Genomic DNA, 18542 nt, shown 5'->3' with positions numbered 1-18542 from the left:
AAATACATAAAGAACTCTTACAACTCAATAATAGACAAGTAACTCAATTAAAAATGGGCAAAGTATTGAACAAACAAGTCACCAAAGAAGACATGTAAATTATAAATAAGTGCATACAACAAAGCTCAACATAATTACTCGTTGGAGGAATGTAAACCAAATTATGAGAGATCAATACATACCTATAAGAAATAGATAAAATTTTAAAAAGACTGACAATAACAAGTGTCTTAGAGGATGTGAAGCATCTGAAACCCTCCTACATTGTTGGTGGGAACTGAAAGTCACACACTCATTTTGGAAAACAATTTGGCCATTTTTTATAAAGCTAAATGTATACTTTGCATATGACACAGCAATCCTACTCCTGAGAATTCACCCAAGAGAAATAAAATATGTGCCAACAAAAAGATTTGTTATAAAATGTGCACAGCAGCTTCATTCATAATAGTCAAACACTGGGGAAAAAAAGTCCATCATCTGCTTATTGGTAGACAATTTGTGACACAACACAAAATGGGAACACTACTCAGAAAGAAAAAGGAATGAACTACTCATAAGCATGACTTGACTGAATCTCAAAAGCATTCCTATAACTGAAATAGACCAGACACAAACACTACATACTATATGATTCCATGTGTATGAAATTTTAGGAAAGGCAAAACTATATTGACATACAGCAAATTAATGCTCGTCGAGAGCCAAGGTCAAGGAGAATAGTGACTATGAAAAGAAACAAGGAAACTTTTGGGGGGCAATGGAAGTGTTCTAAATCATAGTTGTGGTGGTGTTTGCATGGTGGCATACATTCATCAAAACTTAACAAATTGTACAATAAAAATTATCATGTAAATTATGTCCAATAAACATTTAAAAGTATTGAAAAATTAATTAATGGAAAAATGTGACTTACAATGCTTTATATCTTTTAGAGTTTGTTCCATTTGAATGCTATATATAGAGGAGGTTTGGGAGTGGCTCCATATCAGTTCTTAGTCCTTCACATGTAACCTGGACCTCTCCATGTGTGTACAGGTATTGTTCAAGACTAAAACAGTTATGGAGATGGACATTTCATCCAGGGGCCTAAGGTAACATTTAAACGGAGACTAAAAGAGGATATTAAACTAGCTTTATCATTGCCTCACTCAAATAGTGTTTGTTCAATGTAGAAATTGCATGAGCTTAAGGAAGGAGCCTATCTTAAACAGTATTCCTGAGGTTTAGTAGTGGAGAAAAAGATGAATTATACCAGAAGGCAAATACTGAGAGGGAATGGGGAAGAGGTGTCAGAAGATATGGGTCTAAATCCCAACATGCTTATTTTCAGTTGGTATGATGATCTCAGGCCAATCATTTGATTTTTATGAATTTTAATGTTGTTATTAGTGCATTTCAAATATTTGTTTCATGAATAAATTTTACAATGTAAATGTAATAGTAGACATAAAAGCACTTTGAAAATTCTAGATCACTAGATAAATGTTGCTGTTTATTAGTCAGGATTCCCTTTGAAATCAGTAAGGACTGTTCTGGGAAAGAAAAGCCCCTCCAAAACATCCTATAAGATTGTCCACCTACAGTGTTTTTATAAGTCACTAAATTCAAAGAGAAGTGAAATCAGCTTGTAATATATACTAGTACCACCTCCATACCGTCCAGTCCAGCATGCTAACAGAGATTCCCACGAAAGTTCATCAAAAAGTAAAGTAGAGGGGCTGGCCGCGTGGCTGAGTGGTTAAGGTCGCGCGCTCCGCTGCAGGCGGCCCAGTGTTTGGTTGGTTCAAATCCTGGGCGCGGACATGGCACTGCTCATCAAACCACGCTGAGGCAGCGTCCCACATGCCACAACTAGAAGGACCCACAACGAAGAATACACAACTATGTACCGGGGGGGCTTTGGGGAGAAAAAGGAAAAAAATAAAATCTTTAAAAAAAAAAAAAAAGTAAAGTAGAAAAAAACAATGATTTTATTAAAATTCCCATCTTGTCACTTTTTGGTGAGAACATAAATTGGTATAATCTCTTTGGAAAGCAATTTAACCAGATCTACCAAAATATACAATGCGTATGTTCTTTGACTCAGCCATTCCACTTCTAAGAGTTTGTCTGTTAGATATACTTGCATGTGCATGCAAAGAAAAATGTATATGAATTTGTGCTTAAAAGGTTGAGAAACAACCATAATATCTACCCACGGAGCAAATTAGACATATTTTATCCGTACAGAATAGCTTGTAGCTCTTAGAAATGAGTTATACAAAAATCTTTACAATATCTTGTTAAAAAACAAGAAGGTACAGGGGCTGGCCCCGTGGCCGAGTGGTTAAGTTCGCGCACTCCGCTGCAGGCGGCTCAGTGTTTCGTTGGTTCGAATCCTAGGCACTGACATGGCACTGCTCATCAGACCACGCTGAGGCAGCGTCCCACATACCATAACTAGAAGGACCCACAACAAAGAATATACAACTACGTACCAGAGGGGCTTTGGGGAGAAAAAGGAAAAAAAAAAATCTTTAAAAAAAAATAAATAAATAAGAAGGTACAGAATAATGTGCATTGTATGTTAACATTTATATAAAAAAATGTGCACCTATATGTGAACATACTTATATATGCCAGAATATATATATACATTTGTATGTATAGGTACATATGGTATAGATGGTATACACACATGCATATTATATATATGTATACAATATATACCTGACTATAAATATCTTCTCCTAACGTTTACAGAGCCTGAGGCTAGAGAACAAGTTGAGGTTCACATACTCTATGCTTAAAGATTTGCATTATAATTCAAGCTAACAAATTTCCTATTCTATCCTCCTACCTGGACAAATACAACTTCATAACCACAAAAATGAAAAATACGTGAAAAGAGCATGAGAGTGATGGAGGGCAGCGTGTGATTTCTAATGTTCTCTTTGTATAGAGCAGGAAATCAAGATACACTTCTTGTATAGAACAATAAATAGACATTAAATGTGCTGTTTATAATTGTAGAGGTGACCAATGAATGTAAATATATGTATTGTATTGGATAAGGAGAAGAAGGGCTGGTGTTTTTCACTCATCCTCAGTTATCAATAACAAATTTAACAGATAATATCTATAAAGAGTAATCTAAGCATATTGTTTATAGATACTTTAGTAACCACTAGAAAAACTCAGAACAATAAAATGATTTCATTCTTCATTTTGTTTTTGTTTGTTTGTTGTATGTTAAATGTATTTTATTACATTTACAAATATTTTGAAACAAAATTTTACAATAAAAAAGAAAACAAATTACTTTAAATTCCCTCTAAGTTAACAGTAGTCGTTCTGTTAGTGCATTTTGTAATGTAAAACGTATGTAATGTAAGTGCATTTTGTAATGTAAAAGGTACAGCTATGAACCCATAAATATGAGCCCAAAAACGCATGTATAAATTATTGAAGAAAAAATAATATAGTTATAAAGAAGTTTGGATATGTATTAAATCAATGCTTACTGAGAATCTGAAATATAGAAAGTAGCCTGAACTTCTTTGTTTCTGGACATTCCATGACCATCTTCTCTGGGAGGCAGAGTGATGGGGAGTCTTTGATTTGATGTTACCCTATAAATTGAAGTGAACCAAATAACCCATATTTTTGGAAGTGTGACCAAGTAATTTATAGCATTCTGACAAGCCACCGGGACGAAGGAATACAGTATAAATATTTTATTATCTCTATCAGGCTAAGGGAAAAAGCAGTAATTGCAATGCAAAATGTGAAGTGCTTTAATAGATGTGTATGCAAGATTGAAAGGGAACATTTAAGAGGAGAAAAGTTCTTGAAGTTCACTATGTCTACTGTGCCCTTTCTGTGCCTAGGATACTTTTTTGTGCAATCTCATTTAATAGTCTTCTAAACAGAATGGGAAAACTTTCTCCAAAAGCAATAATAAGTAAATAAATAAACAGAGTTCATGTAACTTTCCAGAAGTCAAAAACCTAGCAAATTATAGACCTCAGATTGCAATTAGGTCTGTCTGACTCCATAAGTGGTTCTTTCTAAAAGTCTACAAGGCATAGACTAACCATGCTGAAGCTATCCAGACCTGTAGCATGATAGAGCAAAACTTAGAGAATGTTCACTATTTCCTGTATATAAGCTCCTCAACTTTACAGAAATGAACAGAGAGTTGGCTCTGCACAACAGTCAAGAGGTATGCACAGTTTATGGTTGTCATAATTGTGCGTGTTTATATATATTCATATCCAGAGAGAAATTCTGTCTCTAGCTAGGAAAATGGATCAGTGATCTAAGTAACGAATGACTTAAAGATGTAAAAATTTTTAAACATAATACGGCTTCATACACAAAAAGATCTGCAAGAAATATATAGTTCTATTTTAGCACACCTACATGCTGTGATTCATAAGTAGATTTTAAAGTAATAAAAAAATGCACCAGAATATGGGTATGTGTGCATGTGTGTGTGTAGATGGATAGATACAGATACATCTGACACAAATGCCAGGCATCAACTTTATAAGCACTCTCCACGTAGCATTTGATTTGATCACTGTAACATTCCTACAAGGTAAGCACAATTTTGTTCTCAATTTTATAGAGAATAACACTAAGCAACAGAGAGTTTAGATAACTTTCTCAAGAAGGCACAAGTAATAAATGAATTTGAACCCATACGGACTGAATATGTGTATAATTATTATTAATAATTTGTATATAGGTTTTCTACAAAAATGGAAAACAAGAAAATTATAAGAACTTGCATGGAGTGCTATAATAAGATGAATACTTCTTTCCATGTGTTCCATCTATATGCCATATAAGACTTTTTTGTTTCTTTGAGGACAAAAACATTTTGCTTATTTCATGATACGCTTTGCTTATGGAGAAGTCAATTTTCCATTTTCTTCCATAAGCTAACGTCTGTCAACTTTGATCTAAATCAGAGCTGACAGTTTCCTCATACCATTTCTATTTAAATTGCATTTAAGAGTCTATTTTGACTGTCAGTTGTTTCAGCTTCACTCCTATTAGTCGTAGAAACTTGCTCAGGGCTTTTTGTGGGTGCTGTATACAAGTAGCCTTCCAGTTCTCTTCTACTGATCTGGATCAGTCACCACATTTGCCATGATCACCTCAGAGCTGCGTGATGGCAGGTATGACAGCTGGATACACAGGACATGTAAGTTTCATTGGATGAGTGTGAATGAAAGAGAAAGAAATAGAAAACAAAATACAGAGCAGCCTAAAAATGCTAACTTCTTTACTTAAGGCAGGAAAACTACTACATAAGTGAGGTGGGGGAAGCACTTCTGTAAAGTAATGGAAGGCTTGGGAGAACACGTAGAGTTTTTATATCTGCAAGAGAGGGCATAGCTTGTGTGTATGAAGATATTTGGGATGGATTTTATGATTTGTGTATTATACACCAATAAAAATGTTTTTAAATGTACTTTTACAGAAAAGAAAGAAGTTGGTTACCAGTTTATTCCATCCTACAACTGACATTGCATTCCCTGTCTCAACCTGCACAGCCCAAGGATGGGTAGAAATAGCTAGACAATGGTCTGGCTAAAGTGAATGAAGATGTTTCTAAATGATTGTGTTTGAGTCCAGTTGACGTTAAGAACCAGTTGAGATTGGATGTTTAGTGCCTTCTTTTGTTTTGCCAACATCATCTTGATATTATAGAAAATAAATATAGGAGTAGGGAAAGTCTCAAAGGCGACTTGAGGATACTTAATGAGACTAAAAAGAGTGTTGAAGAAGTATAAGGATTGATTGAGCCTAACAATGATGTTGATTCTTAGTGGATTGAAATACAAGTAGACAAACCAACAAATGATAACAACAAAACAAAACAAAAACCCATCATTCACAACAATTCATAGAGTTTATACTAATCAAAATGTGTGAATTGTGTGCCCAATGACTGGAATGGGAAACCTATCAAAACTGCAAGATGAAGACAATGAAGACAAGAAAGCAGAAGCTTGAAATGAGTTACAGATACCAAGAGAAACCACAGTTATAGTTAACTGGTATGAATGCCAAAGGCAACTATTCAATAACTCTCTTAATAAATAAATCCAATAATCTTAAAAGTTGAAGAGACCTCAGTAATCACTGAATAAAACTTCTCACCTATGTGGCATTCCCAGCTACAGCATTTCTAGCAGCCTATATTAGAATATTGTCAGTGATAATATCTCTGTCTTACAAGGCAATTCATTTCAATTTTGAGAAATTTTAATTAGAATTGTCTTTCTTTAGTGAACGTTTGTAATGCCACTGATTATTCACTTAAAAGAGATTAAAGTGATAAATTTATTTTGTAGTTTACCACAATAAAATAAAATCAATCTTTCTCCCCAGCATGGCCTCTGAGTACTCGTCACACTCACTTCGGAGGTCTGGGTGCTTTTATGGCACTAGAAGGTATAATAATTGTCCAAAGGCCAGAAGGAAGAAAGCAAAAGCAAAAATCAGAAACTTTCTTATAGTGTATCTTCTTTTCTGTATCCTTACACTCGTATATCTTCAAACTGCAGGTCCTGAGCCTTGCCTCTCACTTGCCATTCATGCACACACATGCACACACAAACATGCACACACTTGCACATAAAGTAGCCTTCGATCTCCAGATGGGTTTCTAGCAGTTTCTCACGTTATTTTCTCAAATCTGTGTGGCATTTTCCTACTTCTATACTTTTTCTAAGTATTTTTTAAGGGTGGAAACAGAAATCGTTGCTGTACTGCTATTTTCTCATGACTCCAAGAAACTTCTTCAAGTATGAATTATTAATAGAATGATTAATCTAAAACAGACTAAATCAGATAAAATGTGTATTCTTGATGTCATTGAAAAATAACAAAGCAATATGTTTGTGTTTTAAAAAAGTAAGAGATGTGGAGTATAAAGAAGGAGTCCCAGAAAGAGTGAAGAGTAAGAGGAGAGTGGTGTCCTTAGCAGTAACAGAAGAGAAATCATAACTGAAAAACATATGAGCCCAAAAATGCTGAGCAGGAAGAATTAAAAGGATTTCGTAATTTGATAATTTTTATACTAAATTTCAAAACATCAAGAATAAATTCTTAAATTTATTCTGAATTCTGAAAGTTTTCAAAGAAGAAGGAAACAAACCAAATTAACTCTAAGAGAACGAAAATCGTTGTCTTTATGGTAGGTCTCTCACCAGCCACGGTAGACGCTCGTTATGCAACTTCTTCAAATTTATAAAGAAGAAAATGTTTCAAATTCAAATTTTTTACACAGTCTATCATTCAGATGTTAGAGAAAAATTTTCAGACGTAAGAATTTAAAGTAACTACCACTCACAAACTCTCTCGAAAAGAATTAGTAGAAAATAAATTCAAACAAAAAGAATACCAAAAAAAGTGGGACACAAGAACAAATAAAGAGCAAAGGGACAAAAAATATTAAATGTAAATAAGTGTTTTTTAATGATACTGAATTGACCTTGGGTGAAAATATTAATCTCTCTGAGCATTGATTTCCATACTTATAAAATGAGGATAATTAATCCTGTCTTACAGATATTATTATGAAGAATAAATGAGACAGATACTCTGAGAAGAATGTTTGGTTTGCTGCCTGATAAGTATTAAGTGCTTAGTAAAGGGTAACTATGCACATATACACACACCTGTGCGACTTGGGTATGTATGTAGACAGATGATTGAATGGATGGATAGATAGACAGATAGATACAAATAAATAGGTTGATACAATAATAGATACAAAGAAATTGAGGATCATAAAGCTTTATTGATATGTGCACATTCATACAGTTAGTAATAAGCTCAAATCCTACACACTCTGCCATACCACCTTCACATGCTTGATTCTTTTCTATTTAGTGATTTTTACACTCATTTTGAGCATTTAGAAGGGATGCTTTTCAAACTAGTATGTAAGGCCAAGCCAAGAATAGTTAATATGTGTTTGGATAGACTCAGAATTCAGCAAAAATGTATATCGAAAGTCTGAAATATGAATTGAATTAACAGCTGAAGGTTCTATTTTCCCTCATTCTTCTTGCAAGCGCATGATATTCCTGTAGTTTGGTGTTCTCATAACCTTCCAGTAAACTCTTCAGAATCCTTTTTATCTTGTCCATTTCCATAATGCAATGATAGAGATTTTCTTCCTGTTTATACTCTCCAAACTTTTGGATCTGTCACCCACTCAAACCTGACTGATTTACTTGGCTAAAGGAGTTGTATTTTATTCTTTTTTATAACTCTAATGTCAAGCTATCTAAAATTCAGGATAATTTTTAAAATTCTGTCAATGTTTGCTTCATATATTTTGGATCTCTGACGTTTGGTGCATATATGTTTATAATTTTTAGAAAGATTGAATTTTAAAAAGTACCCTTTCAGGCTGGCCAGGCACCTTGTTACATTAATTCCTAAACTTACTGTCCCCACAAACCCTAAGGCTTGCGATCACAACTTAATAAGATTGCCTTTTCCTAAAACTGCTTCTTTCATAGGCTTTAAGTTTGAATTCTTGACCAGAGAAGATTTTCTCTGAGGTAGAAGCAGAAAGGGGTTGCCAACATTGGTCTGCTGTGCTTATAATTCTCAACCTTGCACTGCAAGGCCATGATGTTTTCTTAAATTAAAAAGTCAGCCTTCAGTCACGCCACTATATGACAGGGTCACTGATACCCAGAGAACATGGCAAATAGCTGGGCACCTGAGAAAGCTAACCACTCTAAATACAATAATTCACAGAATATTCCCAGAAGCAGAATCTTTAAAAGCAATTCTGAGAATTTAATTAAAATATAATGAAAAGACTCAAAAAGATTAGGGAGGATATCGATAAAATGAAACAGAAACAAGATGCTTAGTAAAAATCAAGTGGAAATATTATATATAGAAATCTATTTGAAATATAGGACATTTTGCAGAGTTAATTAGTAGAACGGATGCTGATTAAGAATGAATTAGTCCAAACCACATTAGAATAGGAAAAAAGATGGAAGATGAAAAAGAAAGGCTGAGAGAGATGAAAAATAGAAGTACAAATGCTAACTTCTAGATAATAAGAATCTGAAAGAGAGAGAAAGAGAGAACATAGAGGATAAAATAAGGAAAGCAAACATCAAATTAAAATTGATATTAGAAATGGAAATATGAGAAGACAAGCACATCTAGGTACAATAGAGTGAAATAAAAATCTACAAAATGAAAAAATATAGGTAATGGGATAAGTTAATAAAAAAACAGAAGAAATGAGAAGAATAACAAAATCAAATGATGTTCACCAGAAAAGACTAAATAACTAGATGTATAAAAGTTCTCAAAAGAGAAGATACAAATAAAGAAAATATCAGTAAAGTACAAATAATTACATAAAATATTAATATTTCATGAAATATAATAATTTATCAATTGTTATGGATTCAATTGTGTCCCCCCAAATCCATATGTTGAAGTCCTAAACCTCCATTACCTCAGAATGTGACCTTATTTGGAGAAAGGGTCTTTACCAAGTTAAAATGAGGTCACTAGGGTGGGCCCCAATCCAATATGACTGACGTCCTTATAAAAAGGGGAAATTTGGAGACAGACTTACACGCAGGGAGACTGCCATGTCAACATGATGACGACCACCTACAAGCCAAAGAGAGAGGCCTGGAACAGATCCTTTTCTTACAGCCTTCGCAAAGAACCAACCTTACCAACACCTTAATTTCAGACTTCTAGCCTCCAGAACTAAGACACAATAAATATCTGTTGTCTAAGCCTCCCAGTTTCTGATAGCTTGTTAGTGGCAGTCCTAGCAAACTAGAACATCAATTCATTTATAAACTTGAAGAAAATAAATGGATTTTTGGAAAATATGAAATGTCAAAATATAATGAGAAAAAATAAATAATTGAAATAAATATTATAGAAACATAGTAATTAAAATAGAAGAAATCTCTCAATGTTTCAAAGAACAGCTAATTCTTGTATTGTACATCTTGCTTCAGAAAATAGCAAAAAAAGAGAAACCCGCCCAGTTCTTCTTAACTGGATAGTAAGTTTGATTTCTTTCTCTAGTAACTGTAAGTTTGATTTCAAAATAATCTACGAACAAGACAAAAAGAAATAGACAAATTCGCTCATGAAATTAGAAGTAGAAATTCCAAATAAGATATTAGGTAACTAAATAAAACAATGTAGTTAATAATCTATATTCAAGTGGGTTTATCTTTGGAATGCTTTGGTATCAGAAAATCAATCAGTGTAGGTTACCTTGTTAACAGATTTAAAAAGTAAAACCACATGATTATATGATAAATTCCTACAAAGCATTTTATGACATTCAATGCCTATCTGACACAAACCCTATTAGGAAACTAGGAATAGGAAAATACTCTCTTAAATTGCTAATGTTATATATTGAATTTATACAGCATTTTTACGATAATAATGAAATTTTATACACATTCCTTTTAAGAACAAGAACAAGCAAAAGATGTTCACTCATTGGTACAATATAGCACTAGCAGTTGTAACCAGTGATATAAAAAAAGCAAAGGAAATAAAAGTTGATTCTGCTGGTATTTCTTCTTATACAACCAAATTGTCCGAAAATATTACAAATGTATCTCTTCCATTACAATCCTTTTCCCTTTTATTGTGATCATAAAACTTAAGGAAACCAGAACGTTATCCAAAAATATGCCTTTTGACATAAAAATTATTTTGAGCTGAAGGCAATTAGGAAGCAGCAAATGCAGGAATAACTCACTCTGTCCTCCTCCTTTTCTGCCTAAAGACAGGATATAAATCCTCCTTTTACTGGAGACAGACTCATCAGCCCAGAGACAGCAAACCTTACTCCATTTGTTTACTCCCACACACTTGTCTTCCCACCATTTGCTGCCCTCAGAAGCCTAAAATTGCTTTTTTTCTGTCTTCTCATTTCTCTACAAATTTATAGTTCTTTGTTGAAGATGCCATATAAGCTGGAGTTCTAAAGCACCTCTTTGAATTCCTCTCTGTTTGGGTTTCCCCCAGGTGATATGCGCTGCACCAGTTAGTAAACTGTTTTTCTCTTGTTAATCCATCTTTTTGTTGTAGAACCCCAGCTGAAAACTAAGATGGGTGCAGATTAGGTTTTACCTCTCCTACAAAACCTAATAACTTTTCTTAGTTTTCATTCACTAGGTTTGCTCTATAACTCAAAGTCAGAAAGTGTATGATATCTTTTTGATATTTTTTTCTTTCTTTCTTCAAATCCTTTTTTTTATATTTAAACGTGTGTGTGTGTGTGTGTGTACATATACAGCCTTTGCAGATTGTTTCTACATTGGCTAATAATGTGCCAGACAAGATTATTTTAATCATTAATAGAATGATTACTGTTTTTTCCTGCTCTCCTAACATTTCCATGAGTGCCAAATCCCTTTTCTTCTCTAATTCATTCTGTTCTCCACAAATTACTGCTTTTAGCTTGACATTTTCTTGCTCAAACACATTAAACTTCTTCTTCTTATTGCCTACAGAATAAAGGAAACAATGTATCTCACATTTTATTTTTTCTGTAAAATGACCTTATGAGTTTCCCTTCTCCCCTATCTTTGATTATGTTGATTTATGTATCTGTCATAGCCATTTGTCTGATCATAGCTCTTTTGATGACCCTTCTACTTTCTTGATTACAAGCCCTCATTCACACTATTTCTACCTTTTGAAATAACCTTGCTTCCCCTCCCTCCTTTCACCAAGACCAACACCATTGTATCCTCTATTACTTTAAGATATAGATGCTTTCAATGAGAGTTTCTTGGTTGATTATTATGGGAGAGAAATAAATGCATAATAAATATCCAGTCAGAGTTTCTCTGGAAATTTTACAATAAATATTTGTTTATTTTGCAGTTGGTAAGTTGAAAACTAACTGGAAGATGTACCTTTGTGTGTGTATCCTGAGTATTGCAATCATTCCTACAAAAGGTGAGTGGCTTAACCCATAAACTTTCTATGGTTCCTCATGCTCAGCTGGCCCAAATATTTATATCTCAAGCTTAATCCTGAATCTTTTAGCTCTGGAGTAATAAAAAGGTTTGTAGAGACTTGTCCTCAGGTTCCTACCAGTTCGGTAGGTTTTATATATTCTTTGCCTCTCTCAAAAAATATTCTGTCTCAGAATACAGTCATCTTCTTGACTTTACAGGAGCTCTTGATCTTTGAGTAAGATAGCCATAAATTCTCAGATGACTACCAGATAGCAACAGAGATAGTTTTTTTTAAATTGAGAGTCCTTTGAGTTAAAAAGCTAATATTAAATACACTATTTTTGTTATTTATGTTTAATTTTCACAGAACTATGAAACAGGTATAATCATGAAATCCATTTACAGTCAGAGAAATAGAGGCCAGAGTGAATAATAAATGCTAGAGCCAGAATTGAGACTGTTGTTTGTCTAATTCCTGATATTTTAACCATCATGCAACACTGCTTCTGTAATTGCAGTATTTCTTTACTTTAGTTTCTTTGGGATCAAGAGTAAGTTATATTGCTGATAGTTGTTCTACAAAATATTTATTTCTATCATATTATGTTAACAGAATAAAAAGAATGACACAGTGATTCCTTGCAAGATCTTCTCCATTGGAGTAAATTTTTAAAAATGAAGATGTTTTAATTTTCTTCTGGGTATTATGGGTTGATTTTATGAAAAGAACCCAAAAGTAAACTTTAATTCTTGAACCATGGTCTAATAGTCCTCAGAACTTGATTTTCCATACTCATGTTTTGCTTACTTTAGCATTTAGGTTAAAGCAGCACCTAACACTCATGATTCTTGTTTTCTTTGTCATTTGCAAGAATACTGATGCTCTTCTTGCTTATACACTCCTCTGTCACTACAGAGTCCTGGGAGTGCAATGTTATCGCTATTTAAATATCTGTAAGTTAAATATTTATAGAGAAGTGTTTCTGTAAGAAGTCTTTACATTAATTATTTTTTTAAAAATTTGAAACAATATATTTCATCACTTATCTGTAGTAGCCTGGATTCACTTCTCAGTATCACCAAAAAAAACCAAAAAAACAAAAAAAAAGCAGAATGAAGACAGAAGACTTTGGAGTTGGCTATATATTTGTACATTTATTTGGCTCTTTACTAGTTACATTAAGTTATTCAAATATTTGGAGGACGGAGACTTTATCTTATTCTGATTACTCAGCACCTAACTAAAACTCTGAAACAGTAAATTCTCAAAACAATGTACGTAGAAATAAATTCTTCATTAGTCCAGCTTATTTGGCACTGAATATTGGTGAAATGGAACAAATGTTTCCCTAACTCTTATATCTCAATGATTTGTTGTCATTTACGGTGAGTTTCACTTCCCTAAATTGGATGTCCATAACTTTTCCATTTCTTCGAGGTAAAGGTAAGTCTTCATTTCTTACCTTAGGCCTTGAGGCCTAAATTATATTCATTTCTCTAGTTCCCTTCTTTGATTGCTAAATTTTATGCAATGTTCTTGGTAGGATGTCAATATAGATCACAAGAGGCACGTGGTTCCATTTCTCAAAACAGAAGCTAGGAAAATAGGATAAAATATAGACAGCTCAGCCAATAAATGGTCTTCCTTACAGACAATTGAATTCGTCCATCATCCCATGAGTGAAGCTAATTTTACAGGCCTCAAACTGTGAGGATAAAACAGTAAAATTGATTCACCAGAATGAGTAGAAACACTTTTTAAGTTATTTTTTTATCTGATCGTGTTTTCCTTTTTTTTCAGTATTATCTACAAGACTGTCAAAATGTCCCAAAACTGTGGCATGTTCAGGGCAGTGGATTGGAGTAAGAGAGAAGTGTTTCTATTTCTCTGAAGCCACTTGAAATTGGATGGCTAGTAAAAGATTCTGCACTTCACAAGGATCATAACTTGCTCAGATTGATACACAAGAGGACATGGTAAGAAAAAGAAAGTTTTCAATCATTTCAGAGCTTAAGTTTCTACAAAGAGAGAATAAAGATGGCCAGAGCTAGTACTCTATGATGAAGTGTCAGACAGTGTTCTAAGTACTGTAACTGTAAAAACTCATGTAATCTTCAACTAGTGTCTATGAAGTAGATATTTAAATATCCCTATTTAAATGAGGAAAGTGAGACGCAGAGATGTTATGTAACCCAGCCATTGTCACACAGTCATAAATTGTTGACCTGTGATTTGAACCTAGACAAGTTAGCTACTGAGGCTATGTCCTTAATCACAATGCACATTATCTACAAAGCTAAACGTATTTGTTCAATGTTCTTAGATTATTAAATAGATTGCTTTTAATACCTTTGAATTTGCATTCTGCCAAGAATAGCCAGGTAAAATTGAAACAACAAAAAGATGTAACTCTTGAAATTTAGAGATGAGAATGTGAAGGAAATATGTGCAGTTTGAAGAAAGTGAGACAACCAATGGAAGAAGTAAAACAGAGCAAAGAAAAGGGGACTTGGACTCCAGGGACACAGGGTAAAGGAAGAGGTTTGTTTGCAAAGAAAAGCTGACTAATAGGGTTTTGATCTAATAACAAGGAGCCAATTGAGGTAAGACTAAACCCATCACTCAATATCTTTTATTACAACAAATGAGATTCATTCAGAAGTTAGTTTGACTTCTGATTATATGTGAAAACACACAGCAACAATGACATTCTTATGCTGGGATCAACTCAAAATAGTTTATGACTAGGAGAGTCTTGGAAATGGACAAATTGTTCCACATACAATGCTCGGTGAGTTCCAAATTTAGTAGGACAAGTTTTATTCTCATGTTGTATAAACAAGTTTAAAACATTTTGAGATGTATTATTATAAAGAAGTCATCCAATTTTGTATGTATAATTCCCTTTCTCAGTGTCCACCCTGTGACATGTGCCCTTTCACATTGAAACATACCCTAAAGTGGCCCATCTTCCTTCTACCTTGTTAAGTAACACACAGTGAAATTTTACATTCTTATTTTTATTTTTCTTTCTTATGTTATTTTTGTCAAGCTCTTGCCAATAAACCTCCTTTTGTTAATTCAAAGTCAATTATTCTGCAAATTCTAAGCCAAAGCACACATATTATTTGCATCTTTTTCCAGTTACTTAAATTTATACAAGATCTCTTTCTTCTTTATAGAGTTACAGACCATACAGTTGTCTTTAATTTTCCAAATGTCCACCATAGCAATATTATTTATTTATACAACCATTTCTTGAGTGAATGTTGTTTCCTCACTTACATACTATTTTACCTGAAAAGAAAGGCTGTAGGATGACAGAAAAAAACATACTTATTGCAAAAAAAAAGCAAAAATTTGGTCATCAACAAAGTAAATTAATAAAAACGATATTATAATTAGTCTCTGGTTTCAATCTCAGCATGTTGCAAAAGTATCAGATGAATATAGATCTATAGATCTTATTCTTTACTTTCAAAAAAGAACAGTGGCTAAAAACATGCCAGGAAACTGCTTTTTAAAAAAAATTCCAGAGTTCTTGGATTTAGCAAACTTCTCTCTCTCTCAAGTAGAAATAGATATAGATTTAGATAGATAAATGTAGATAGATATAGACTTATATCTGTATCCTTGACTTATCTATGTCTATTTATATCCATATCTGTCTTTCTACCTACGTTCTAAAAAATGTTACAGATTATACTAATAAATATAATAATAATTAAATACCTATATTCAATCTTATATTCCTTTAATGTACCAGATATTTTTATCATGGGTGAGTATGAAGATCAGTGCTTTGTGTAAAATGTTTCAAATTACTTTACTGTTAATTTTACTTTTGATTACAGCTATAAGTGGCTTCAGAACTGATTTTGGTTTTTCCTTTTCAGGTTTGAAATCAGTGGGAATGGATTTTTTGCTTTTCTGAATACTGATGGAGTCCATAGTTCCAGGGGATTTCTTGATATCAAGTGGATTTGCAGCAAACCTAAATTTTAATAGGGCAAAAAACTAGAAAAGGGCTATGATATTTTGAAGATAAAGGACTAAACAAAAGAACTAAAAATTGTTAAATGAATGAACTGTAGGTAGAACTTCATCAATTCAAGACACAGAGTTGCTCTTTATGAGCACAAGTCAGGAAATGCCTGTTTAATAGGACCAAACAAAGTAACAATAAATAACTAGATGACCGGTGACTGCAATGATGATGATGACAAACAAATTTAAAGGAATCTATACTGATAGGCCAGCCAAGACTTACAGCTTGAAAGTTTAGGAAATATATGTGCTCTACATGTATAAATATTACAAAACACTGACCATAGTGACTTTGGCTTAAAGAAATGTTACATGAGAATCATCTATGAACAGGCATTTACTTCAACAATATTCTAAAAGCAAGGGAAAACACACCAGGAAGGAGTCTAATTCCATAAATAACCATCACTGATAAATGATTAGAATTATGCATTAAAATAACAAAGCTTAGATTGTAGAATATAAACTAGAATAGTAACATCAAAAGTGACCAAACAATACATTATTGAAAAAATTTCAATTCTCCAAGTAACGACAAGGAAATAGAACGGGCTTATGACACATCCCTGGGTGCATCTTAACATTCAAATTCTGCAGAACATTAAAAAAAATTATATAAAAATTGCCTTTGTTACATTAACTTGAGTTTAATTTCCTGCCTATGTACTGTAAGATATGAGTGCAAGAAGGAATGTGAGCGTAGGCAAATAGATAGGCACGGTAGAGTAGAGAAGCTGGAGAAAAAGATAATATCTAGGTTACAGGGCAAACACATAGAAACACACAAACTAGTCCTCTCCATATCTTTAATAAAGGCTTACTTTCTTAATTAGTTACAGATGAAGTTTTCTGATAAACAAATTCTTGTGAGCCTCATTCATAAACGTTTTACCTGACAATATATGTGAATGCAAATGACTTGGCAAATGTCAACATGTAATCAAGTATAGGTTTATTACATCTGTGCACCATGTTGTCAACAAGAAAACTTGAAAGTAATGAATTTCAGATGACATTGTGTATTACAGTTTGATGTATTATGTTTTGGCTCAGTTTAAGTTAAATTTTTACTTGATTCATATTAGAGATTTTATTTAATCATTGGTTCATAGTTATAAGTTAATTTTGTTAATTGCTTAGCAATTTTTTTTGATTCAGAGTAACTAGGGTGTAAATTTCTGATGGCTTAGAATGAACTGCAGGCAACTTCTTGAAGGAGTTAAATAACTACCTCATTTACATACTGTACACAAACTGTTGCCTTTATTTTGAAATATGAATGTGTTTTGAATAAATGAGAGGAAAACAAGGAACTTTGCATAGAATCTCAGTTAGAAAGTTAAAGGAGAATTCTTGGTTGGGAATTTTGAATCAAGAATTCTCTACTCAGGGGGCCAGCCCCATGGCCAAGTGGTTAAAGTTCTGTGCGTTCCGCTTGGGTTCACAGATTCTCATCCTGGGTGTGGACCTTCTCCACACATCAGCCATGCTGTGGAGGTATCCACATATAAAGTAGAAGAAGATTGGCACAGATTTTGGCTCAGGGATAATTTTCCTCAAGCAGAACAAAAAAAAAGAGGAGGATTGGCAATGGATTTAGCTCAGGGCAAGTCTTTCTCACAAAAAAAAAAAAAAAGGAGAAGAAAAAAATTTTTACAAAAAGAATTCTCTACTCAGCAAGGTCATCATTCAGAATTGAAGGAAAGACTAAAAATTTCCCAGATAAGCAAAAGCTGAAGGAGTTCATCAATACTAAACCAGCCTTATAAGGAATGTTAAAGGGACTGCTCTAAGCTGAAAAGAAGACACTAGTTAATAATACGAAAACATGCAAAAGTAATAATCTCACTGGGAAAGGTAAATTATAGTAAAAGTAGTGGATCAATCACTTATAAAGAAAGTATGAAGGCCAAAAGTCAAAAGTAGTAAAAATTAACTAAAATTACAATAATTAGTTAAGGGATGCAAAAAAATGATGTAAAATATGTCATCAAAAATATAAAACATGTGAAAGAGTAAATATGTTAAGCTTTGGAATGTGTTCAAATTTAAGTTCCTATAAACCTAAAAGAGACTGCTATACACAAAGGATATTATATGTGAAACTCATGGTAACCAAAAAGAAAAAACTTGCAGTAAATACACAAAAGAAAATGAGACAGGAATCTAAACACAACACCAAAGAAAGCCATCAAACCACAAGAGAAGAGAGAAAGAGAAGAAGAAAGGAAGAGAACAACTACAAAAATAGCCAGAAAATAACTAACAAAATGGCAATAAGTACATACCTATCAATAATTACTTTAAATGTAAGTGAACTAAATTTGCCAATCAAAAGACACAGAGTGCCTTTCCTTTCCTGTTGGCAGCATGTGCCAGCAAGATGGGAGTGCAAATTTCCAAGAAGAGGAAGTTTATCACTGATGTCATTTTCAAAGCTGAACTGAACCAGTTTTCACTTGGGAGCTGGCTGAAGATGTCTTCTCTTGAGTACA

The 18542-nt window shown here is 33.3% G+C and overlaps 1 protein-coding gene across 1 annotated transcript; it reads left to right on the top strand.

The window, feature by feature from the left end:
- The first annotated feature begins 5142 nt into the window (after positions 1-5142).
- CLEC2A (C-type lectin domain family 2 member A) lies at positions 5143-16005 on the top strand. The gene is given in 4 exon segments (XM_014850994.3): positions 5143-5197; positions 13801-13976; positions 14453-14529; positions 15897-16005. Coding segments are annotated over 4 exon segments (417 nt in total).
- Positions 16006-18542: the final 2537 nt, after the last annotated feature.

This window comes from Equus asinus, chromosome 22 (assembly GCF_041296235.1).
Source record: "Equus asinus isolate D_3611 breed Donkey chromosome 22, EquAss-T2T_v2, whole genome shotgun sequence".
NCBI lineage: Eukaryota > Metazoa > Chordata > Mammalia > Perissodactyla > Equidae > Equus > Equus asinus.
Note: the sequence above shows the minus strand (reverse complement) of the source record. Positions and strands in the feature narration are given on the sequence as shown.